General features: G+C 38.3%; 1 protein-coding gene across 4 annotated transcripts in view; it reads left to right on the top strand.

Annotated features, from left to right (window-relative positions):
* Window positions 1-27,179, top strand: part of FCHO2 (FCH and mu domain containing endocytic adaptor 2) — a 97,197-nt gene that overhangs the window by 32,791 nt on the left and 37,227 nt on the right. For all 4 annotated transcript variants that reach the window (XM_086771263.1, XM_086771261.1, XM_086771265.1 and 1 more), the window contains 3 exons: window positions 20,893-20,937; window positions 22,723-22,795; window positions 26,106-26,130. In XM_086771263.1, coding sequence (XP_086627389.1) covers window positions 20,893-20,937; window positions 22,723-22,795; window positions 26,106-26,130 — 143 coding nt within the window. The remainder of the gene's footprint in view (window positions 1-20,892; window positions 20,938-22,722; window positions 22,796-26,105; window positions 26,131-27,179) is intronic.

Below are 27,179 nucleotides of genomic sequence, written 5' to 3'. Positions count from 1 at the left end.
ATTCTAGTCCTAAATCTGCTTGAAGGAAATATTTTAAAATTCCCCAGGACTTCTCCCTTCGAGTATATGAAGTTAGATGGTGGGCTGCTTTCTGAAACACTGAATTTTGAGAACAAAATAAACTAAAAAGTCAATGCATAACAAAGTATTTCAGTTTATTTCAGTGTATTCTAGTTATTGTTATAGTTCTTCATAGCAGAGTTCACTTACTTTTATTTATATCTGTAAAAATAAGAATGAAATTAAGTACTGAGGAGGGCCATTTTATTGTGTGGACTATAAACAATTTACAGTGAAGTTTTCTAAATAGAGGGAATTATTTTCATAAACTCTCATCTGTATGTCTGAAATTCCTCTTTATACAGCGATATCCTTTGAACTAGATTATATGGGCTCCCTCTCGTGGCTAATTTGTGTCACCTGATGTTATAGGAGTTTCTAGAGTTTAACACTGTCTTTCTAGTACAAGTAACGTTTCTTTCAAGCAGTAATGCTTTGTGAGTTCTTTACCATGGCTCTTGTTTAACTACTGCCTAAGTAACTTATCGAGTCAGCTTTATCACCTATTTCCTACTAAAGTTACTTGAAATATTTTTTTTTACATTTTACTTTAGTTCTTAATTATTTTTAGTAATACAGTATTTGAAGAGGTTGTAGTTATTATTTGTTTTCTCACTTTCATTGAGTGTTTTAAAAAAAACCCCAACACATACCTCCAGTTGCAAATCTCTTAATTTTAACTGAAAAAAAAAAAAATCATTTTGTGTAAAACACTCAAATACAGAAAGGGAGCTGGCAGGACCTGCAATAACCAGTAAGGCTTTATGTGTCCTTTAATGTGTTTTTTGAACAGTTTTTAACATTCAGAGGGACTTGGACAAGCTTGAGAAGTAGGCTAATGTGAACCTTATGAGGTTCAGCAAGGCCAAGTGCAAGGTCCTGCACATGGGTCGGAGCAACCCCCGGTTTCAATACAGGCTGGAGGATGAAGGGATTGAGAGCAACTCTGAGGAGAAGGACTTGAGGGTGCTGGTGAATGAGAAGCTCAACATGAGCCAGCAATGTGCCCTTGCAGCCCAGAAAGCCAACCGCACCCTGGGATGCATCAAAAGAAGCATGGCCAGCATGTCGAGGGAGGTGATTCTCCCCCTCTACTCTGCTCTGGTGAGACCCCACCTGGAGTATTGCATCCAGCTCTGGAGTCCTCAGTACAGGGAAGACATGGAGCAGTTGGAGCAAGTCCAGAGGAGGGCCACAAAGATGATCAGAGGGCTGGAGCAGCTCTCCTATGAAGATAGGCTGAGAGAGTTGGGGTTGTTCAGCCTGGAGAAGAAAAGGCTCTGGGGAGACCTTATTATAGCCTTTCAGTACTTATAGGGGCATATAAGAAAGCTAGAGACAAGAACATAGTGCCTGTTGTGATGGGACAATGGATAATGGTTTAAACTAGAAGGGGGTAGATTTAGACTAGATATAAGGAAGAAATTTTTTACAGTGAGGGCAGAGAAGACCTGACGAAGAGGAACAGTCACATGCAAGTTGTCTTTTAAATGTACTGGAGAAAGCATCTAGAATTTGGACGGTGGAATGCACGAGGCCATAAAAATAATTATCTTTTTTTTTTCATTTTCCATCTAATAAATTTTAATTTTATGGAGGGGCTAGGAGAGGTTTGCATTTTTTAAAACATTGTAAAATTAGCACCTTCAATCCATCAGCTTTATGGTTTAAGTTATAACAAAAGTACTTTACAATGTTTATACAGTAGCTGTTGATCAGCTGTCACTGGCTATTGCACATATAGTGAAGCATTTGACTTTTGTCTTCCTCATTCTTTTAGAATCATAGAATGGTTAGGGTTGGAAGGGACCTTCAAAGGTCATCTAGTCCAACCCCCCTGCAAGGAGCCGGGACATCCCCAACTAGATCACGTTGCTCAGAGCCTCATCCAGCCTGGCCCTCATCCATCCTCCCAGGGATGGGGCTTCCACCACCTTTCTGGGCAGCCTGTTCCAGTGTTCTATAACTCGCATTGTAAAAAAAATCATCCACACGGGCCTCCTGGCCTTTTTGCCCGACTTGTTCTTCATCGGGATGCGCCTCTGCTGAGCTTGGAGGAGGTGCTCCTTGAATATAGACCAACTTTCCTGGGCCCCTCTTCCCTCCAGGGCCGCCTCCCATGGCACTTGGCCCATCAGGTCCCTGAAGAGGCCGAAGTCCGCCCTCTTGAAGTCCAGGGCAGAGAGCTTGCCATGTAGTTTCCTTGCTGCCCCATGGATCTTGAACTCCACCGTGTCGTGGTCGCTGCAGCCAAGGCTGTCCTTTAGTTTCACATCCCCCACCAGTCCCTCCCTGTTGGTGAGCACAAGGTCGAGCGTGGCACCCCTCCTTGTCAGCTCCTCTTTCGCCTGCAGGAGGAAGTTGTCATCCACGCATTCCAGGAACCTCCTGGGCTGCCTGTGCCCTGCCGTGTTGTCTCTCCAACAGATGTCAGAGTGGTTGAAGTCCCCCATGAGGACCAGGGCCTGTGACCGTGAGGCTGCTCCTATCTGGCTATAGAGCGCTTCATCTGCTCTGTCTTCCTGGCCAGGCAGCCTGTAACAGATCCCCACCATAAAGTCCCCTGTCCATCCCTGTCCTCTAATCTTGACCCATAAGCTCTCTGTCAGCTCCTCCTCCATCCCCAGGTGGAGCTCCACGCACTTCAGCCGGTTGCTGACGTAGAGAGCGATACCCCCTCCTGGTCTTCCCTTCCTGTCCTTTCTAAAAAGCCTCCATGTTGACGCTCCAGTTGTACGAGTCGTCCCACCACGTCTCCGTGATGCCAATGAGGTCATAGCCCTGCTCGTGTGCAAGCATCTCCAGCTCATCCTGTTTATTCCCCATGCTGCATGCATTAGTATAGAGACACTTCAGCTGGGCCCCCGACAAAGCCGACTTGCTGGCTGGAGCGACAGGAGTCCTGTTGGACCGCAGTTTAGGTTCATTTGCACTTACCTGCGATCCTTCCTCAGCTTCTGGACCCTCAGTGCTGGCCCTGGCACCATGCTGACAGCAGTGGGCTGAACTGTGCTTCCCCTCCCCCAGCAACACTAGTTTAAAGCCCTCCGGACGAGCCTGGCAAGTCTTTGTCCAAAAACACTCTTTCCCTTCTCGGTTAGGTGCACGTCATCCGCCCCTAGCAGCCTGGGCTTCTCAAAGCACGTCCCGTGATTTTAGAGATTAGGAGTGATAGTGTAAGTCCTTTTAGTCAAATGGTACTTCCACAGATAACAAGATCCAGAAAAGAGCAGATGTAAAATTCCTACTCCGTTTCCTCCCTCCACCAAATCCAGAAATTGGCAGTTTGGTCAGAAATTGATCAGTAAAGCTGGTTTTAAAAAATGTTTGATGCTGATGAAACCTGTTTTGCTTTATTTGCCCATGCAGAAAAAAAATTGTCACAAGGCTCCTGGTAATTCCAGTGATGGGAAAGTTTAAGGGCATGGATATCAAATGGAGATGTTAATTCAGGATTATTTGTTTTAATCACTTTTAACTTATTTCTGGAATTACTATCAAGTAGTCTAGAGTTGAGAAATTTATCAGTGACTTAGGACAGCTATGATGTCAAGATCTCCACTGTGTCCCGAGGTAGCGCATATCAGAAAAAATATCTTGACTTTCTTATCTCTTCTGAGGGAACACATTTGGGAGCTCTGTTTCTGGAGAGCTTACACATTTTGTATTTTGAAGTCTTAAAAAATAATTATTTATTAGGTATGGCATTCCTACTGAAAGCAATGTGGACTTTTCACAGGCAGCAAAACTGTTGATAAACCATAGTGTTTACTATTTGGATGGCAAGTAAAGCAGTTTAATCTGAATTCCTTAGAAGTTCATTAATGCTGGCAGCGTTGCCTGTTACCAGAATCATAAAGCATTAAAGCTTTAATTTAGTGAACATTTAAAAAACAAATTTTACCTAGGCAATGAAGAATATTAAAGTGAGCTGCACCACAACTGGGAAGCTAGTGCAAATAGCTAGTGCAAATACTGTAAATGCACAGTTATGCTCACTCCATGTTAATATTCCTATTTAGTTAGTGTGTTATGTTAAACTACATGTTTTCTATCTAATGAAGAAATGTACAAGATTAACAGGATAAAGCAGGGGAAAAAAAGGGTTAAGAATAACTGTATTACTGCTAAGAAATTTTAGAAACAAGTTAGTCCTTTCCCAGAGATTGCAAGGCAAAACAAGTGCCACGGTTGCTTTGATCAAAGCTCCTAGTTTTTTATGTGCTTAAATAATGAACTCAGCTTTGAGAGAAAGACTTGAAACAGTGCTGGGTGTGGCATTTATTTTTTCTATGGGTTTTTTTGATAACATAACAGTAAGTAGCTTTTATAAAAATTATTTTCTAGGACACTAAACAGCAGCAAAGTAGGTGGTAATAAACACTGAAAATCATTAATACTAATTTTTGAACAGCTCTGTGGGACATCTTTGAGCTTCTTTTCCACAAGGAAGTGCAACAAAGCAAGTATTTATTTTATGTTCTTATAAATTATTTTATTTACATTTTCTGTAAATATTGTGAATATTTTAATACTGCCAGCAGTTGTGATTAGATGCATAAATAGCCTGAAGTCAGAATTTCTGAAAGGCTGTGCCCACACGTAATTCTACACAGAAGGCTGAATGAGGAGTGAGTTTAGTTTCTCAACACTGACAGTATACAAGGGACTCAGAAAAGTATTCTGTGTAAAGGAAGGCAGACCATTGCTATATTTCAGAAGTTAATGGAAGTAATAAAGTGTAGATGTCTTTGAGGATTTTTATAAGAAGCTGGGCTCAAGACAGGTAAAAAAGTGTTTAAAGGGTCCTGTGCTGTAGAGCTCTGTTTTTGAAGAGGAGCTGCAAGCTCAAGAGCTGTACCAACAAATGTGTCTTAATTTCTGTCCTAGATGACAGTTGAAACTATAGCAGGGGTCTGCTACAGGCCACCCAACCAGGAAGACAGAGCAGACAAGGCCCTCTATAGACAGATAGGAGCAGCCTCACAGTCACAAGCCCTGGTCCTCATGGGGGCCTTTAACCACCTTCGTGTCTGTTGGAAGGACAACACAGCAGGGCACAGGCAATCCAGGAGGTTCCTGGAATTCACTGAGGATAACTTCCTTTTCCAGGTGACAGAGGAGCTAACAAGGATCTTGTTCTCACCAACAAAGAGGGGCTGATGGGGAATGTGGAGCTCAAGGGCAGCCTTGGTGGAGTTTGAGATCCTTAGGGCAATGAGGATGGTGCACAGCAAGCTCTCTACCCTGGACTTTAGGAGAACAGACTTTGGCCTCCTCAGGGATCTGATTGGCAGAGTATCATGGGATAAGGCCCTGGAGGGAAGAGGGGCCCAAGAAAGCTGGTTAATATTCATGGATGACGTCTTCCCAGCTCCGGAGCAATACATCCCAACAAAGAGGAAGTTGGACAAAAACGGCCGGTGGCCTGCATGAATGAACAAGGAGTTCCTGGGCCAACTGAAAAACAAAAAGGAAGCCTACAGAGGGTGGAAGAAAGGACAGATAACCTGGGAGGAATGCAGAGAGATTGTTAGAGCAGTCAGGGAATCAGGTTAGGAAGGCTAAAGCCCTGACAGAATTAAATCTGGCCAGGGATGTCAAGGGCAGCAAGAAAAGCTTCTGTGGGTACATCAGGAATAAAAGGAAGATGAGGGAGAATGTGGACCCTCTCCAGAAGGAAATGGGAGACCTAGTTACCTGGGACACAGAGAAGGCTGAGGTACTCAATGACTTTTTTGCCACAGTCTTCACAGGAAAGGGCTCTAGCCACATCGCTCAAGCCGCAGAAGGCAAAAGCAAGGACTGGGAGAATGAAGAACTGCCCACTGTAGGAGAAAAGCAGATTTGAGACTGTCTAAGGAACCTGAAGGTGCACAAGTCCATGGGACTTAATGAGATGATCCAACTATCTCTCAATTCTTTTACTACTTGACGATTAACAAACCCTCAAAAACAAAAAGGAAAAAGTGAAATAAAACTGTTGAAAATTGAATTGGTATTGACTAACTGAGCACAGCAAAGGAGGAAACCTTCTGCTCCTTCTAGAGATATCCAGCTGGAACAGCAGATACAGTATAGACATATTATTACAAATGAACACATCTCAAACATTTTTGCTTTTTTTCAGAGGAAACAACTTGGCAATTTCAGAAGGCTCTTACGGAAGTTTTGACAGAAAAAAAACTTTTAAAAATCCTTCAGCTGATTATAATAATAAAAAAACCCCCACCTTTTCTCATACCCCATACCATTTTTCTTTTCTCATTACTATTTTTAAGGATGGAGAAAAGGGAACGATAGACTCTCCCCTGATTAGGCTGCACACAGCCAAAACAGTATTCTGAGCAGTGCAACTAACAGAGACTAGCTTCCGGCAGGCATGTGTCCTTTGTGCCCTAAGCACTCTGTACATCCAGATACACTCAACTATCTTTCCTTTCTCTGTGAGATCACTCCATGAAAACAGCAAATTCTCTGGCTAGTCTGGAGCCTCCAGCAATCCTGACTGACCATGTAACTACTGTCAAACAGTACATACGACAGTACTCAACGACTTTTTTGACTTGGTCTTCACCGGCAAGGGCTCTAGTCACATCACCCAGGTTGCAGAAGGAAAAAGCAGGGACTGGGAGAGTGACAAACTGCCCACTGTAGCAGAAGAGCAGGTTCGAGACTGTCTAAGGACCCTGAAGGTGCACAAGTCCATGGGACCTGATGAGATGCATCCGTAGATCCTGAGGGAAGTGGCAGATGAAGTTGTCAAGTCACTGTCCATCATATATTTGAGAAGTCGTGCAGTCCAGTGAGGTTCCCACTGGCTGGAAAAGGGGAAACATAACCCCCATTTTTAAAAAGGGGAACAAGGGAGACCTGGGGAACTACAGGCCGGTCAGTCTCACCTCTGTGCCTGGCAAGGTCATGGAGCAGATCTTCGTGGAAACTATGCTAAGGCACGTGGAAAAAAAAAAGGAGGTGATTGGTGGCAGCCAGCATGGCTTCATTAGAGGCAAATTGTGCCTGACCAAATTTGGTGGCCTTCTACAATGGCGTTACAGCACTAGTGGATAAGAGAAGAGCAACTATTGTCATCTACCTGGACTTGTGCAAAGCATTTGACACTGTCCTGCACAACATCCTTGTATCTAAACTGAAGAGACATGGATTTGACAGATGGACCACTTGGTGGATAAGGAATTGGCTGGATGGCCGCACTCAAGGAGTTGCGGTCAAAGGCTCAAAGTCCAAGTGGAGAATGGTGACGAGTGGTGTTCCTCAGGGGTTGGTATTGGGACATTGACTCAATGTCTTTGTCAATGACATAGTGGGATGGAGAGCACCCTTAGCAAGTCTGCTGATGACACCAAGCTGTGTGGTGCAGTTGACAGCCTGGAGGGAAGGGATGCCATCCAGAGGGTCCTTGGCAGGCTGGAGAGATGGGCCTGTGCCAACCTCATGAAGTTCAACAAGGCCAAGTGCAGGGTCCTGCACATAGGTCGGGGTAATCCCAAGCACAAATATAGGCCGGGCAAAGAATGAGTTTAGAGCAGCCCTGAGGAGAAGGACTTGGGGCTCAACGTGAGCTGGCAATGTGTGCTTGGAGCCCAGAAAGCCAGCCACATCCTGGGCTGCATCAAAAGAAGTGTGGCCAGCAGATCAAGGGAGGTGATTCTCCCCCTCTACTCTGCTCTTGTGAGACCCCACCTGGAGTACCGCATCCAGTCCTGGATCCCCCAGCATAAGAATGACGTGGACCTGTTGGAGTGAGTCCAGAGGATGGCCCTGAAGATGATCAAAGGGCTGGAGCACCTCTCCTAGGAGAACAGGCTGAGAGAGCTGAGGCTGCTCAGCCTGGAGAAAAGAAGTTTCCGGGGAGACCTTATAGGGGCCTTCCAGTACCTAAAGAGGGGCCTATAAGTAAGATGGACAGAAACTTTTTAGGAGGGCCTGTTGTGATAGGACAAGGGATAATGGTTTTAAACTAGAAAGAGGTAGATTTAGACTTGATATGAGGAAAAAAAATTTTACGGTGAGGGTGGTGAAACACTGGAACAGGTTGCAGGGGGGTGGTGGATGCCCCATCCCTGGAAAAGTTCAAGGCCAGGTTGGATCGGGCTCTGAGCAACCTGATCTGGTTGCAGATGTCCTTGCTCCTTCCAGGGGGGATTGGAGTAGATGACCTTTAAAGGTCCCTTCCAATCCAAAGTATTCTATGATTCTGTGATTCTATCTCTATTTTATTTTGCCTGCAGAAACTGGGTCTCTTCACAAACAGCAAACCTGACAAAGCTAATCTGGACTTTAGGAAGTCTCGTCTGGCAACATAAATTTTTAATAATTACATGTAACTACCTTGCAAACTTGTTTTAGATTGTGATTTATTTATTTTTAATGGTCTGGAGAGTTTATAACTGTACATGTTTTTTTCAAAAAGTCTCTTAATCAAAGTGAAATCATAGACTCATAGAATAGTTTGGGTTGGAAGGGACCGTTTTTCAGATGCTAGATGACCGGTAGCGTTGTTGAAAATACCTTAGACAACATCTGCAGATACAACAGGGCAAAAGCTGTATTTTGAATTATCTTAGACACTCAGTAAGACTAAATACTGTTGGATCATCTTGAGTTTTCTTCCTACAAATGAACACAATCAGCTGCAGCCTCAGGCAAATAATTTTTTGGGGCTCTGAGAGGAAAGCAATGTCAGGAAAAATGTATTAATTACGTGATAGTTCTCAGAAAATGCAGTAGTATGCACAACGGGTGCTGCTATGATAGTAAAAATTATTCAAGAGCTTTTAAACAACTGAGAGTAGAAATAACATACCAAGGCATGTTTTATGCTAATAAAGTAAATAAGAATAAAGCAACATAACCTTATATGGAATTAATATTCAGGGAAAGATTTGGGGGTTTTAATTTATTTAATGGAGGCATATTTTTCTTTTAAGATAAGATTTGGACAGAATTAACTAGGTCATTAACTAAATGGCCTTTTCAAATGGGAAAATTTCACAGGAAGCATACTTTTCAAAATTAGAAGGAAGAAGTGTATTCTCTGGGGTTTTTTGTCTCTCCAAAGATAACGCTTAAAAGAAACGAAACTTGCTGAAATCTGGAAAGATTTGGAAACCTATCTATAAACATCTGTACATTTAGTTCATTCTTAGTAGAGTGCAATGTTAGAGAAGAGCAATGGCTTGAGTCTTGTAACACAAGCTTTTTGAGGAAAAAAATGTGGTTTTAAATTGGGGAAGCAAATAGAGGAAGCTGAAGTTGGACTTAAAAACAAACTGAAAGCCACCTATCTTGTCTAGCAGTCTACCTTTCTAATAAAATTGAAATAAATCCTAAACTGTGCATATAATAATCTGTCTAGTATTAGTGATCACCAAGTTGTGTTGCACAGGGTTCTGGCTAACTCGTAATTTCATTGACAATAAGACAGCAATGTGATAGTATGTTATACCAGGACAAACTGCCATTGGACGACTTCTGCATTGGATGGATTTTCTGGTCAACTAGGTCTATATATCATACTTTTTCTTGTATACAAATATTTATTTTGGCATTTAAAATTTAGTTCTCACTTGACTTGTATTTGACCTGGTGTGGCTATAGTGGTTCTCAAGAAGTGCAGGATCTTTTCTGCTTTGTATTCATTATCTTTTTATTGTCATCTTAATTGTTATAGATCACCTGGGTGGCTTTCTGTTTCAGTAATTCTATTTTAAATGATGAATGTTGATTTGTCTGCATTTTGGCAATGTGAGGTACAGTGGGGTACCTCTTGACCTGTTGCCTGGGTAGTATAAGTGTAGGAAAAAGGAAAGTGTCTAAGCAGTAGCTAATTAAGCTAGCTGCACAGACCTAGGCCCAGGTTTAACCATAACAATAAAATTTCAAATTCCTGTATTTTATTAATAATGTTTGTAATTTAAATTCTTTATTTAATTTTGAAATGAATTTTTGTTGAAGAGTTTTCTCTGCTGGTTGCTCTTTTAGCTGGGAAAGAGATATCTAGAAAAACAGTATAAGAAGTCATAGAATCATAGGATTGTTAGGGTTGGAAGAGACCTTCAAAGGTCATCTAGTCCAACCCCCCAGCAAAGAGCAAGGACATCTTCAAGCAGATCAGGTTGCTCAGATCCCCGTGCAACTTGGCCTTGAATGTTTCCAGTGATGGGCATCAACCACCTCTCTGGGCAACCTGCTCCAATGTTCTACCACCCTCATTGTAAAAATTTTTTTCCTAATATCTAATCTAAGTCTACTTCCCTGTATTTTAAAACCATTACCCCTTGTGCTATCACAACAGGCCGTACTGAACAGTCTCTCCCCATCTTTCCTGTAGGCCCCCTTTAGGTATTGGAAGGCCGCTATAAGGTCTCCCCAGAGCCTTCTCTTCTCTAGGCTGAACAGCCCCAGCTCTCTCAGCCTGTGCTCATAGGAGAGGTGCTCCAGCCTTCTTATGATCTTCATGGCCCTCCTCTGGACCCACTCCAGCTGGTCCATGTCCTTCTTGTGTTAGGGGCTGCAGAGCTGGACGTAGAATTCTAGGTGGGCTCTCACAATAGCGGAGTAGAGGGGCAGAATCACCTTCCTTGATCTGCTGGCCATGCTCCTCTTGATGCAGCCTAGGATGTGGTTGGCTTTCTGAGCTGCAAACGCGCATTGCCAGAGCTTCTCATCCACCTTCACTCCCAAGTCCTTCTCCTCAGGGCTGATCTCAATCCATTCCCCGCCCAGCTTGTATTTGTGCCTGGGATTGCCACAACCCAGGTGCAGGACCATGGTTGAACTTCATGAGATTTGCATGGGCCCACCTCTCCAGCCTGTCAAGGTCCCTCTGGATGGCATCTCTTCCCTCCAGCATGTTGACAGCACTGCACAGCTTGGTGTCATCGGCAAATTTGCTGAGGGTGCTCTCCATCCCACTGTCCATGTCACCAACAAAGATATTAAACAGCACTAGTCCCAGTACCGACCCCTGAGGAACGCCACTCGTCACGGATCTGCATCTGGACATTGAGGCTTTACTCAGTGCTGTTACTATCGTCAAGCTTCTTTCTGAGCCTTGGGAATTTGGTTTCAAAGAGTCCCTCTCTGTTTTACTGTCATAGCTGATACAATTCTTAAAAGAATTTTGTAGTTCTGTATCATTTTTGATAGCCTTGTTCAGGAAGGACAGACAGGAGTGGAAAATGGGTGTCTTGTCCCATGCATGTGTCCTCTTTGCAACTACTAACTTGGATACTATTATGGATAATAGTATGCATATTTTGTGTCTTTAAATGCTGAGACATTTCAAAATTGAACCTGTACTATCTTGGGTTCCAAGTAGCTCTTTGGGCATAAATGTGAGGAAGGGAGGTTTTGTGGTAATCCTTAATAAGATGTCTCTCAGTGTTATTCCTGTGGTTTCAACTTTCTTCCCCCACAAAGAAGTATCTTGTACTCGCCATAATCTGCAGAAAAAGTACACCAGGAAGAATTTCACATTGACTTTCTTTGCTTATTGGTGGTTCATGTGTGGAAGTTGTCCTACACTAATTAATACTTCGTGTTCTACAGTTGGGCTGGAGAGGTGGTTAAGCATGTATACTTTTCTTTCTTAGAATGTTCTGTACAAGTAAATAGGAAAACACCTTCAAAGCACTATGAAGCAGGGGAACATTCCCATGGAAAGGATTTTGTCTAACTGAAAAAAAAAGATCTTTCTGTCTGAAAAATTCTGGACACTATAAAATGTATTATCCTCTTTTTTCTCTTTAGGAAACGAGTCCCAGTAAATATCTTAATCTCTGATGATTTTGTGGGTTTAAGTTCAGAACTTCAGTAAGAAACCAGTTTGGTTTACTGAGACAATGTATGACTGTTACAAAGACATGATTCTTTGAAGCAATCTTTAATTATGAGGGCCATAATTTAACATCTTTACAATGTCTAGTGTTCCAAAATCTTAGCTGACTTTTCTTAAAGAAGAAAACTCCTTGAATGTCTGTGCATTTCTTTCATCACTGCATACTTGTGTGGTCTGCCTTCAGCATGTGAATCATGCACCGTGCAGTCAGGCAGAGCCATTTTTTACAGATACTTAGATTTATAGACTAGGCTTACGCAGTTTTGCTGCTTCATAGTACTTTTCCCCACACACCTCTATAGCTTTCACAAAACTTTGCTACTTTCAACTCAATTTAATGGGAAAGTAGAGGTTTCAAAGACCTTATAAAAATGAGGAGTCAGGTAGAGAAGAAGGACCCGAGCTAGTAATGCTGTGTAAGGGAGGGGCAGTTGTAGTGACGTAAGTTGCTCATTTGGAGAGTCAGCAGAGAGCTGAGCATGTTCGTATTTATGTGTGTGTATGTTGGCCAGCCATTTAGCCTGTGGATAGTTCAAAACTAGCCATATCTCACATCTGTTGCTTTTGCAGCCAGAAAGGAAATATCAGGTGATGTTGAAGCCTCTTAAGTCTAAAGCAGGAGAAGAGTAGAAAAGGATGAGGAAAGGGGATAGGAGTCGTGTGGAGAACGGGACTTGGGAAACATAGCGTTCTGCAGACTGATGTCTTAGCTGATGTTAATTTTGCTGCTCACAGACCTCGTGCTTTCATAAATTGCAGCTGAAACTTCCAGTGTTTGTTGTCATATTCAGGTGTTGCAGGCTAGCTGGATCTCTAACTTGGAATGTTGCCTTGGGTATGTGTTTAATGTCTCTTGTTGAAACTTCTGTGTTACCTGAGCAATAAAAAAATATTTTCTTTGTAACTGAACGTTTGCCATGTTCTTAGTTTAGAGGAAAAAATCTTCTCTGTCCTTGCTGCTGATAAACATCTTAATTGATAATAATTATGTTAAAGCTACTCAGATTATGATCCTTTTCTGCTTTGTAAGCCACATGGAAATACTGCCCCTTGAGACTAGTCTGCTTGCTGTATTCATGGAGCTTGTACTCACAATACCAGAAGAGCCTGAGATGAATAGTATTTCCTTTTATCTGGTGAACTGAGTGCAGGGCTGGAAGCCTAGTAAGAGAATCAGGGTTAGAATTGATTGTTTGGTTTGTAGATGCTCTCCTTGAATGTTAATTTCTTAATCTAAAAAAATACTTTCCTTTTACGTGCTACATATGTTGCTACTGATAATTGTAATTTTTTATGCTGCCCCATCACCTTTATCTTTTTCTTTCACAAAAGGACTACTATCATTGTGCTATAGTTTTATTTTTCAACGTGAATTTTTTTTAAAAAGCAGGATTAAGTCAAGTATTACGTATCCTTAGAGACTGTGTATCAGCTAGGCCAATATATGATACTCAGGGTGTAACAAAGAGTAGTCAGAAATTCAGTGATTATTCTGGAGGAACAGTGTATTTGCAGAATTAGATTAAAGGATACAGTTTTACCAGTATTATTTCAATATTTCCCCTTATATTGGCCTTTTAACAAGCTGGTTGTATTTTCTGTCCTGTATCCTCTTTTTGGCAAAGTAGAGCTGACCAAATGTGCAAACTAATGTTTTCTTGCAGCAATCGGAGACTAGCATGATAAATATATCACAGGTACATTATTTACCTCAAAGATGGTAACAACCATTCGTCTTCAGCCTTCATTCCTGGAAATAAGCTATGCTTGAATTTTATTTTGTTTCTTCTTTTTTTAAATCTAGAATAAGAAGTCCTTTTCAGTTGAAAAATAAAATTCTCCTTCTCTTTTTATAAAATCACTTCTCTTTTTTGGGCAGGCAATAAAAACGAGAAGTCCGTGTTAGAAACAGTAATGTTGAGAAAATATATTTTGGCTTCCTGGCTTATAAATTTGAAAGCTTGAAATTTTTTTATAAACAAGTCACAGGATCAGATGATAGCAGGAAAAGGATTGCTTATATGTTTGTGTACATACAAAATTGACCTTTGTGCTGCAGCTTAACATCTAAACACTAAAAGCAGTCATTTGTTTTGACAGCAGAATTAATTGAGGCTAAAACAGTCGAAATTCCACTTGTATCAAGCTGTTCATTAGGAATTGCTGTCTGGCTTTAGTGCTGTCAGAAAAATAACCTGTTCTGCTATGATTAAATAGCAGAATGATGGTCGGTCCACTGAATTTGAGAGAAAGGTTGAATAAAGTTTCTACTGCGGAAACAATTCAGAAGTGGCACACTGCAAGGGGGGTCAGAATGTGCATTGATATCCAGCTGAGCTGTCAACTGGCACTGAGCCAGGCACGCAAAGCTTTACCATTTGAAGCAGCATGTGAAGCATATGCAGCTTAAAAAAATTGTCCTCCTTTCATGCGTGATTTACACTCAGAGACAAACTTTTGTTTTTATCTAGAACAAGAATATAATTTGTTATTGTATTTGTAACTACAGGTACAGATTTACAGAGGTTTTTTAAAAGCTTTTGCTTGAAACCGATACGTTAATGTTTATATGTGTGCATGCATGTGTGTAAACTGATTCCTCAGGATTGGGGGAAGGGCAGATTTTTTTTTTTTTTTGGTATCTGAGTGTTTCCAGTTATTGGAAATCAAATGTAATTAATAAAAATATATGCTTGGGTGGGATAACGTTTCTTTCCATCATGCATACCCCCCTTAAACTAGAAAGGAGACAGTTTCCAAAAGCAGATGCAAATGTAAAGCAGGTTTTAGCTGATTTGTTGACTTCTTGATTTGTTTACGTTTTTAGCTTCGCAGGATTTTCCAGATCATTGATATACTTGCTGGGGGCTCTTTTTCAGGGTATGACATAATATTATGTTTTCCTTCCTAGTTACAGTAGTTGGCTTTTGTATTTGCCTTTTTTGTTTAAGAATCCAAACAGTAAAAGTTCCGCCACCCCACCCCCCCAGTATTGAGGAGAATGCAAATTCTTTTATTGTTTTGACCTTAGCAAAACATTCTCCCAATGTCTCCCTCACAGAGGTTTTGTGTAAGAAGTATACATATAAGTGAGAAAACATATCTCTAGGGTTTTGTGCAGCTAGGTTTTGTAACCTTTCAAGGCAGTTGACAACAAACTTGACTCTTCAAGATAGTTAGTGACACTTTGTAGATAGATTAAGTAGCAGGTTTAACGTTGTTATTTTTAAACTCTCTTTTGTGGTTGCCTTGTATATATTCTGAAAATACTGTTGCCATAGACATGGGCTAAATATGTAGTAGATACTGTAATACAATTTACAGTGCAATTACATTTTCTTCAGTCATCTTTGAATAAGATCAATATCTTCTTATTGCTAGCCATCCACTTTGCCTCTTAGTGTCATGAAGGCCTACATACTCACATGCCTCTTGTAATAAGAAAAACAGTACATGTGTTTTCTGAACAGCCTAGGAGATGCATCCTGAGCTGCAGACTCACTGGTGCTTAGTTTATGCCAGTGTCACTTCCTGTGAGTTATTAGACTAATTAAAATACAAAATTTCCATTTATTCAGGTTACCTTTTGCCTTTTCTGTTCTAGCAAACCAAAGCTTCCTCATTTTCGAGAGCCTAAGAACTGACCTAGTCCTTATTTATTTGCTTCAGTCTCTTCTCAAATAGCAGCTGTCTGCTTTCATGTGTCTGTAAAACCATCATCCATTTGCTTTTTCTTTGTATCCATATCTGTCCCAGCTGGCAGAATGGTGTAGCACCTTGCCTTGGAAAATGCTTTAGGATGACACCCGGTGGGAATGTTTACATACAATTAGAGGAGCCTGCTGGTTTTTGACACCTGCTCCCTTTGTGGAATACTAAATTTTCATTAACATCCTGATAGCTAGGTGCATATCATTAAGTGACTGAAATCCCAGTAGATACTCATATCTCTTTCTGTTATAAAGGCTAACCATCATTTATGTGCTGTATTTTTTCTGCTCTGTGTGTGTACAGTAACAAATACTTTAAAGTCTACCTACAGATATTTGAGATACTTAAACCTTAGTTACTATTCTATGGATCAATGTAACAACAGGCAAACCAAACTGTAAAAAGTTAACTTAAGCCTGAAACTATCCATGCTTAACCCAACAGAATGTTAATTTGGAGACTTTTGCAACGATTAGACTAGATCTTAGATGTAACTTTTTATTTACTCTGATAAGTGTCTTAAAATTTATGTTTTTGATTTTTACAGTGCTGCCTTATTTTTAGTATTTGCTTTTATTTTGTGTTCATATGAATGTTTGAGAACAGACTTCCTTCTCAATTCACATTGTTGTCTTGTTATGAGAAAAAGAACTGTGGAAATCTCAATGCTTTGACTGTAGTACTGCAGAATATCATTATTATAATCATTATTATGATTATTATTATTATTATTGTAATCATTATCATTATTGCAGTATGGTAACATACAGATGGTACTTTTTGGTGCTTTGGACTACCATGTGGCAGGGACTCTAGAATTCAGAGAATTACTTCGGTCCCCAGCATCAGCAATACTTCTTAAATGTGAAATAATTGCTTTTCTTTCTTTGGATGTTGCAACAGACCGCAAATCTTATACTTGCTTCAGAAATTTTGGCCATTATAATCTTCCAGATTTTGAGCTGAAATCCTCGTTGGTGTTAAGCCTCTGTCTATACTTCAATCACAGGGCACAAGTCTGTTAAGAAAACTTTTCTGCCTCAAAGAGAAGAGGTAATGCACCCACCCTAAAATTTTTGCGTAGCTCTTACAAAAGTTACTGTGATACAAGCACAGGAGTTTGCATGCTTTGACTTGTATCTGTATATTACGCCTCTCTGGCTATCTCCATTAACACCAATCCACTGGAAATTTTTGACTGTACCGTCTAATGATTAAGGAATCAAGAGTCAGAAAGGTAGATGTTACAGTGGTTCAGAGAAGAAGGCTTTTTGAGTTTTTTTTTTTGCAGTGATAGTGCAGATGCTTTTGTTTCCATATACACAAGTACAGTGGACAATGCAGGGGAACTTCTTAAGAAAGCATCCAAATTCCTTGTTGATGCTGTACTCTAAAAGCAATATGTGTGCCTAAGGCCTTTTAGCTGGCTAGGAGACTGCAGCTGGTTCTAGCAGGAGAAGATGTGGTCACAGTACACACTTCTGGCTGGGCTACAGTATTACTACCTCTTTGGGCGCGAAGACGTCTGCGCACAGAAGACTCCAGCTACCAAAAGCTCATCATAGCTATCCTGTTTTCTAAATTGGTTCATCATAGAGCCCCACAGAAAATGTCTATTTCTGTAATGTTGTTTTGGTTTAAAAATACTACTCCCCAGGCAAAACATGGTACTCTTTACAGCAGGCATATAGGAAGCAGAGCTGTTGGGAGATCTGACGTTACAAAAAAAAACTCTAAGAAAATTAAAAACTGCTACAAATTTCACTATACTCCACTCCAAAGGGCAAAATGTATGAATTTGCCTTTGCTGCAAGCAAATAATGCAACATGTGTTCTATTAGTGGAGGCGGGTTAAATACAAATTTTACAAAACCAGCTTTTGGCATTGGAGCAAAATGCTGAACTTAATTTTTAAATGTTTGTGGATTCATTAGGGACAGCCACTGGCATCCTGAACTTCTGAGATTCCAAAGGATGAAGGGGCCTGTGGATATTTGAGTTAAGCAGGGAAAAGTAAATTAGGATCAAAAGATGCTTTTGAATTGTAACTGATTCACACAATTAGTGATAAGAAAATGCAGTTTTCATGATTGTTATTTATCGCTCCTGCAGTGAAGCAGCTAGTAGATGCAGGGGAAGGAAAGAGAGCACCTGTGGGGAGAAGGGACTCCTATGATAACTCTGCCCATTTTGGTGAAGCATAAAATAAGTGAATAGGTATCATTAAGAAGAAAGTGTATTTAAAATTTCCAAGTTCATTTCATAGACCTTAATGAAAAGTAAATTTTTTTTTGTGCAGCTTTCATCTCATTCCTATCTGAGGTAATTCTTCAGTAACTGAGATTTTTTTTCAGATTGAATTTTGTAATCTTCCCTATGAGAAAAGAGTACATTGTTGCAAGAGTGAATTTGCTGGGGGGAGTAAATCAGCTTTTGTTAAATCTAATTGAAAATGTAATTTGTTGGTTTCTGTACTAAGCATGAATGTTTGTCTCTTCAAATAAAAAGTTAATCAAGCTGTAAAAAGGCACCTTCCAAGACAAGTGTTAGGCAAGTGTAATGGAGAAAATACACAAAACTGGATGTGTTGTTTAAGAAAATCTTTGCTTTCTGCTTGTATTAGAAGTGAAAGTTAAAGATACTGATCTGAAATAAGGATGAGTTTTACTTAAGCCTTGACTATTTATTTTAACCATTAGTGTAAAAGTCGTTCATCTTAATAACTGCAAAGCATAAAGAAAAGGATGGTATTCTGGAAAAGCTTGACAATTGTTTTTCTCTAAAAATATGTTCAAGTCTCTGTTGTTTACAGTTTTTTCCTTCTGTTTTTTTTTGTTTTGGGGATGAGTATTTGTGGCTGCTTTGGTTTTTGTTTTTTGTTTGTTTGTTTGTTTGGTTTTTTTTCTGGCCAAATGGGAATATGTATAGAAGCAAGAAACAGAAGTAGTTGAATTCTTAGCAAAGTGATGAAAACTGCATTGTCTGAAGTGTAGTGCTGAAGAAGTAGTGGACTTGTACTTCAACTTCAACGTTTTATGATATTTTTTCAGAATTTTTGCTCAATATATTTTGAACAATAGAGTTTAATTTCCTAAAATAAGATGTAGATTTCTGCAACGCTCTGAATCTGTTTTTCTGGACTTTTTTTTTTTTTGATGGCTTCTGTTTTGTGAGATACCTAGATTTTCTGATTTGTAGAGCTCACTGACTTCGCTTTACTGTGAATTTAGTGAGGAGCAAAGGAGAAGGGACCGGAAGACCAAATTAAAATGCCCATGTATTTACAATATTTAGTAAAATGGGAGGGCTGTTAGAAAATTGTATTTTGTCTTGTTATATTAAATACTCAGAGTTGCATTTGAAATTATTTAATAATTGAAATTTAAAGGGCAGTTGAGACTGCCATTTGAAGTTGGTCTTTTGATATTCTGATCTCAAAAGCTTTGTTTGGAGGCCAAACAATTACATTATGATAAATGGGATATTAATGTGTTCTAGTCCCAGATTCTCATCCTGCGGGTAGTTTTACAAACGCTGAGATGTTTTTTAACTGGCAGGGAAAATTTTGCAGACTCAATCTTAATTACAGTAAATACAGGTCGTGGCTTTGACCATACCTTTAAAAAAAAATCTTTAGAAATCTGCAAATTTTGAAGAAAATACCTGGTAGATTTTGTCTAATATGTCTAAAATAATTCCATTTGCTTAACATCAGTGAGTATTGTGTAATTTACAATGCTAATTCATTTTTTAGTTTCAAGTGGCATCTCTAATTGCAGCACAAGGATTTGCTATGGTGTACTATTTAAAATTAAACTTAAGCTTGTAGTCTCCATGTTTCTTGTATCTGAGATCTGTTTATATCAGCTTTTTGTTTTAAGACTAAGTGTATGATATAATCATTTTGAAAAGAGTGCACATGAAAATCCTTGAACATGCTTTCAAGTTTTTTGTGTGAAAACACCCTGAAAATTATGATGAATGCTCAGGAATAATCATAACTTCATAATAAAGATAAATAAATTAGAGCACTTACTAGCAGGTGTGTTTGTGGCTAGGAGTGAAAGTAGTTTCTGTATTTGAGGTTTCCACAATTGCTTTACTTCCAGTTGAAATGTTCAAGATTTTAAACTCTCACTTCAAGTAGCTGCATAAGTGCAGGAGGCGGGTGGATTTTGGCTGCCTTCAAGTATGGAATTGTGAATGGAGTTTTTTTCCCCCTATCTTATCTGCAGTGTGCCTGTGTACAAACTTGTGTGCATTTGCTCAGACAGATATATAATAACCTCTGTGTCACAATGCTAGCGTGCTAAACTTTCAGTTTTTCTTCTGTGGATACAGTTGCAAAGCCCCTGTTTTCAACAGGGGCCAGAGGGCTCACTCTTAGTATGGGCTGAAAGTAATTGTGCCTGCCTGCCTGTGCTCTCTGTTTTCTTTGCACTTGCACAAGTGCTGGTGTGGTTTTCCCATTCCCTGAACAATGTCCTACAGAAACTCTCTGTTTTTTCTACACATTTGCTCCCTAAAATGGCTCATAGTGGGGTTAAATACATTCTAGACCTGGCAAGATTGAAGGAATGAGGGTTAGGACTTCACTTTGCAATTGAAATTGACTGTTACCTTGTGTCAACTGTAATAGAAAGCCATAATAATTAATTTATTTAGATACAGCACTTAACTAGTATTCTCTACTTTTTTGTCCTGTTTAGTCTTAATGATATTTTTTTTAAAAGTATTTTGTCATCTTTGTTGCTACGTTTAAGATTCTGCATGTGAATTTTAACTATCTAGGTATTTGGCTATGAAGAAGAAACAGAAGAGTTAGCAAAAGTGTAAATCTCAAAATTAGGGCTATAGCTGTGCTTTTTATCCTTTTTGATTTTTCTTTGTATACCTTTTGTTCATTAAAAGAAGATAAATTGAAAACTTTACACTAATAGTGTTATACACACAATTTTGAATGAGGACACCAATTAGATGTTTTATGTGGTCGTAATAACATAGGCAATTTAATTGTATTTAGACAGAGTGCACTAATATTTTACTTTTTTCAGTAAGAAAGATTGAAAATATTTAATGATTTTCTGGTGATGTATGATTTTGCAATCTGCTTGACCATTGGCAGGGTAATTGTGCTTTTCAGTTACCACCTAAATTTATAATTAGATTATCTAGTATTTTTAGGAAATATTAGTAGTCATTAAAATATATTTGATTAAATTTGACCTAATATTTATCTTAATTGTCCTTTCTTTAAGGCCCTATTGAATTTGAAGAATGTAACACATCCAATGCAGTTGAAGGTGAGTTGCAGTAGCATAGTTATTTACATAAGAATCCCGTGAATAAGGACGTGAAACTGTGGAGTGAAGGGTAGTCAGTGTGTGAATCTGTGTAACTTTGAAGTACTCCAGTAGACCAAAAAGCAGTTTTCCTTTTGAGAAACAGAATTCACTGAAAATAAGACCTATGATACTTTGTAAGCCTAATGCAAAAAGGTCAGAGAATTTTAATATTTCTTATAAATATACTTTGGCTAAGACTCTGTCTTTGCAGAGGTTTGGATTTTATTCACTTACGACTGTGTTGTAACTTAACTTACAAGTGTCAAAACATAGGCCAGGCTCTTTCCATTGTTACCATGTTAGTTACACCAAGTCTAATGCAGTGTTATAGTCACAAAGCCTTTCTTTGCTGGCATAGTTTATTTTGCTCAGGGGATTGTTTTAAGTGGTTAAGAACTGCTCTACTTGCATTTGCTTTTGGGACAGAGGAGTTGACAGTATAGCTGTAGCAGCCGACAACTTTTATGTTGCCAAGATTGCAGCTAGGACTTAAAAATCTTTTTTGACTGAAGCAGAGAGGGTCCATGTTCAGAAACTACTCTCATACTCCATTTGTCATTGTTTTGGGCTGCATAAGGAACAGAAAGAAAATAAATCCCAGACTAGCATTTAAACATAATTTTGGAGCAAATTCTGGCTGTATTAAAATACGTGTCTGAGTTTACTGCTACCTGATTTGAGAAGTTTTGAGTTATTTAACCCTGAACATTTTTAAAAGCGAGGAGATTGCTTATGTGCTGTGTCATGTATTTCTGTAAAGGACAGTACAATTATTTTTTTTAATGATGTGCTTGAATTGTCAGTTGTTAAATTTTGGAAACCAAATTATTTCCACCATTTTGCTCGAACGCATGCTGTCAGTAGTATCATACATCAAAACAAAATTGTAGACTAGTGGGATCAGATGTTTGCACTTAGTCATTTTGTTTGGCAGTCTACTCTGCTTCAGCAAAAATTGGAGAGAGAAGCAGACATGACAGCAAGTCTGATGGAGTATTTAAATGTATTTTAATTTTAGTATATTAAACAAGTATGAAGGCAAGCTTTTTTTCTGTAGGATAGCTATATGTATCCAGTGCTAAAAATGGGGAAAAAAATGACAGAAGGGAGACGTGGTTCTAGACTCAGTGAGAGCCAGCCTTAGAGCTGGCTACAGCTCTGGGAAATCATGAACTCAGCATTAGCTGGAAAGCCAAGAGACATTCTCTTTTTCTACAGGACCAAGGTCCTACTTTTTAGGAGAGACAGGGGCTTGCAGCTACTGGGAACATGCAGGGAAATAACAACAGGGTGTTGATGTGCAGTAGCTGGGAGAGGCAGGGTTCAGTTTCTGATCAAAGTGCATTTGCTGTTCAGGATCGACCAGAGCAGTAGCTCCTCTTGAGTTTGTGTGAGCAGAGTCCATTTCCTCAAAACTGGCAGTACACTTATTTCTATTGAAAAGTGACAATCTGCATACCCAACTTGGAGAGTTGGATGTACAATGCAAATCAGTTTTATAAGGACTTATGTTATTAATGTGTTGAACCATATTTTAATTTAATTTTTTGATTGGTATGTTACTTAACAACAAATTAGAATAATGTTCCCTTAGTTTGGCTCCATACCTATTTCCAGCGTTAGATTTTTCTTTTACTTGTAGCAGCATTTAAAATGTATTGGCACTGGTATGCACCCATGTTTGACATTGCTAAATGCGTACTCGTCTCTTTGATCTTTAAGTGAGAAGTGTGTGTTCCGTAGGGATAAAACCACGAAAGAGGAAGACTTTTGGTTTATCAGGAATAATGAAAAAAGAAAAAGATACTGAATCTATGTAAGTATATTTCTATCTTGAAGGCTTGTCTTGTATGAAAACTACTGAAAGTATGGGGATAAGTATTAGGTGATGTTTAACAAAAATAATAAGTTTATAACAGAAGCTTGGAGGCATGCTATGAATATGAGAACATCACAGCTTTTTAAGATTTTTGTAACTAAGGATTTTAAGGAAATAACATAAATGTATTCTTAGTAGTCTTCTTTCCTCTGCATAGGTAAACAGTTCTCCCTAGTTTTGCATTTGAACATTCTAGATAACATGATTCTCATGTGTACTCCTAATGAAATAACAGCTCTGTACACGGAAAAAGTACTGGATGCCTGTGTTTGCAGAATTGAAGCTTCAGTTATTCTTTTCCTAGAAAAACTTTTTTGTGCAGTATCGAAGGACAGAAAGATCTTTGAATCTTTTTTCAGTATATCGTGTGCACACTCATTTCTGAAAGACCATCATTCTAACTTACGACTGATGTCCCAGCTGTACCATATTCATTGCATGTGTTCTGTCTCCCAGGAGTAAAAACTCTCCAGAAAGTGAGTTTGCATAAAAGTTCTTAGATGGATTGGGCACAGTCTGCGTATTAGTAGTTATGTTCACTGTATTCCAGTGTATTTTTTCATAATTTCTAGATGTGTTTTCTCAATAGAAGTATTTGATTTAAGAGAAAATAGCTTACCGTTTGATAACTTAGCAATATAGAAATACTCTCAGAGGCAACATCTGTTTATATACTTTTAAAAAAAACTTTAAAAACTATTTTACTACCCTTAGTTTTTAATATAATGCTGAAAAAATTAATGACCTAAGAACTGCAGGCACTAATTATTTGCACATATAAAGTACCTTATAGCTATTTTTCTTTGGGTGTTCAGTTTTCATAGTGATACGCTTCTAAAACATGCTTTTTCTTCTCTTTGTCATGATGCCTTTAGGGCTCCAAGGTGGTGTGTCATTTTTTTTAAGTAATTCCTCTGTATTTCTGTCCCTTCTGTGATTTAGTCTTTTCCTCACCTTCTCTTCGATACTTTGTTAAGCTGGAGTAAAAAGTGAGAGAAGTGTTTTGTATAGTGTGACTTTGGTCAGCAGTAATCTAGGAACACTATTTTATTACAAAGAATTATTTTTTTCTGATTAAGGTTTAGTTTAAAATAATTCAATTAAAATGTTATAAATATTTAATTATATTTGTATTTTAAACAGCTTTAGTGTCCTTTTTAAAAGCAATTGATTCTGCCTGGGAGGTTATTTACTACACTTTTTTTGTGATGCAAAACTGTTGCAGTATCAAATAGCAAGTATGTTGAATCATTGCCTTTTGTGTCTTGCATTTACTTAATTGCAAAGCAGTGATTTTGATAGTATTGAGTACTGTTGTATGATTGAATTTTGTAGCTGTTAGCTTTTCTTGTCCAACAAAATAATTGGTTTTGCCATCACATGGTTTATTATGCAAGCTAATCTCGTGTCGTGTATCTTATAAGCCTCCTTACAAACCAAGCATCTCCTTCCATCTATTCTTTGGCAGGTGATGAAATCTGAATTGGCCCTAGCAAAGATTATGGGCTCTTAATAGTAATTTTCTGGAGCAAATAAAGTCCTGGAAGCTGCAAATTAACTCTTACCAAGTGTATGATTTGCTTGATTTGGTTGTTTTAGTTTTTATCTACAATCCTTAAATTCCCTTACAAATTCCTTATTTACTGCAATGTTACCATATACTGGAAGCATGACCTAGTTCTTTAATCTTAAAAGAAAGTCATGCATCTAGTGATGCAAAAACTTATCTGTCTAAAACCTGATATCCTAATTTTCCACTTCACCAGCACTGGCAAATTGATGAGTTTTCCTTTTTATCTTGAGAATGGATCCTGGGAAGTGCTATTTAGTGCTCCTTTGAATGATACTAGATCTACGTTTATGTTTTGAGATCTATTAGCTCGCTAATTTTGAAAATCTTCATTATAGGCTGAATTACTTTCATTGTAGTTTGCCTCAGATCTTTCACATTTCTTAACTTTTGTGAACTTCACGCTTCTTGTTTGAGTACAGACACTTTACGACCAGGTCAGAAAATCGTCTGTTAAATCTTTTCAGAGAGGTCTAATAGTTTGTCTCTTTGAGCTGTAAAATGGCTTTTAAAATAGCTCTTTCTATTGCTATGAATTCAGTTTAGCCAGCAGAGGGAGATAAAATGTAAGTCAATTAGAAACTTGGTCACATATGTTTTCTTTTGTGTGAGGCCTTTCAGAGGAGACGGGATCCTTCATATCACTGTCAATTCCTTAACAGGCTGTACTGAATTTCATATTAATGCTTTCATGTTAGCAAGTTTTCATATCTGTTTTTAAAGACACTGTAGTTTTTTTTGTTTCATTTAACTCATTTAGCCTTTCTGAGAAGATTATTTAGATAGCAATAAATTTGATTTTTTTTTTTACTGTTTTTTTCTGTAAGTGCATATTTAGGATGTTCAGTTTGATTATGTAAAAACACTGTTGTTCAGTTACTGGCACTTACGGCTTTATTTGTCAGGATGCAGATTGTACAGGACTTTTATGCTACTCAGATATTCCCACATTCTGCAAATGTAATTGTTTCTGCTTTTTGCAGACATCACAGAGAATCAGTGTCATTTATTTTTTTTAAATAGTACTGTTTAAATGGAAGTTATAGTGGAAAAATATAACACTTGTGAATAATGTGCTTGCAATCACTGCCTCTCTGCTAACAACTTTTTTTTTTAAGTGCTTATTAGAAGGCTACTCTGTTTGTCACCTAGTGCTTAACTGCAACTGCACTTTACAAACAGGAACTAAGAATGAAATTCCGAAAGAGGGAAGCTCTGAATTTCTCTAAGAATAGTCTTAATTTCTTTGGGAACTGGTTATTGTCCAAAATGTTTTACAATTGCATGTGGACTATTTCATTAGAATTTGTGACTTCTGGTTATTGCGCACATCAACCACAGACACTTGAGTCTTAAAGTATATTCATTCAGAATACATGGTGGTACTCCTGGCTTCTCTTGACTTTTTTTTTTTTTCCCTCCACAATGATGTGAGTTTGCTTTTTCAGCATGTCTTTGGAGTTTTCCTTCTGCAGTGTTTCAAGCATAAACTTTCAGCTTATATTTAAATACCATTCGGTTGAATGTGGATTATTTATAGTGAAAATTTTAACATAATCTGAAAGGCAAAAGGATCAAATGCAATGTTGCATATTAGTTACAAATATTAAAGGAAGTATCAGAACTGTATGAATAAAATAATCTGTGCATTTTATAATTGTGGTTTTTTTTTAATAGGGAGTGTCCAGATGCAGACTCAGTTGTAAGTAGACTTATTTCCAAAATAAATGCATGTACTAATACTGTCAAGCACTACAATCTGATGAAACCTAACTTATATAAAGTTCTTGCAATGCATTATTTATCTTATAGAGGATTTTGTATTTTGATAACATAGTTGAAGCTTTAATTTTGCTCAGTGCACAGTCTTTAGCAGTATATACAAATATGTGTCAGTAATACATTTATATTTCCTAACAATTCTAGATTTTAAATAGGATGTTTTTATTGCAAGTATTTGCTACTTTATTTTTCAAGTTAAGAGTTTAAATGACTTGGCTAAGAGATTCTAAGTAAGAAAAACATTCAGTTTATTGTGGATCCAACTTTGCACCATCATATTCCTCTGCTTACTACTGTTTCCTTTGAGAAATCCTTCTAATATCAATGGAGTTCTGCTTTATCACTGGCAATAGAGTGTAGAAATATACTTTTAAAATAATGGCTTTAAATGTAGTATCTCTAGATGTACTTTGTTAATGGCCTGTTTTTTTATTGCTGTCAGTTTGATCTGTGGTATGTCTTACAGTTTTATTTATTAAATTCAAGAAAGTGACAGTTGCAATTTAACTTGGTATGTTAATGCTTTTTTATTTCCTTAATTGAGCCTTTTTTTAAACATTAATGTTACCTTGCATTATATGCTACAGAGTTTGCAACTCCCTATAGCTATTGTAGAGAATAATTTACAGAATAATTTTAAGTGATTTTCTGTAGACTGATGGGGTTTTTTTCAGTTCATTAACTTAGATGCTGGTTATATTTAACCACTTAAGTTTCCAAGTTCACTTATTTTATGGATTTTTTTCTTTACATTAATATCTGGGAGCTTTAGTACCTAATATTAAAACTTATTTTGAGAAATTTGGTTTAAAAAATCTAGTAGAACCATTCTTCTAAATAAGGAAAAGTAAGTTTTGCCACATAATAGAACTGTATGTGCAAGAACAGCCTTGTAAGCTGTCTCATTGAGACAGTTCTTTCATCTTGTGCAAAGTCATCTTGATTTATAGCAAATTTCTTTTCTTGGGT

This window comes from Chlamydotis macqueenii, chromosome Z (genome assembly GCF_036417535.1).
Source record: "Chlamydotis macqueenii isolate bChlMac1 chromosome Z, bChlMac1.mat, whole genome shotgun sequence".
Taxonomy (NCBI): domain Eukaryota; kingdom Metazoa; phylum Chordata; class Aves; order Otidiformes; family Otididae; genus Chlamydotis; species Chlamydotis macqueenii.
The sequence above is the reverse complement of the archived record's forward strand: the minus strand, read 5'-3'. Positions and strand labels throughout refer to the sequence as shown.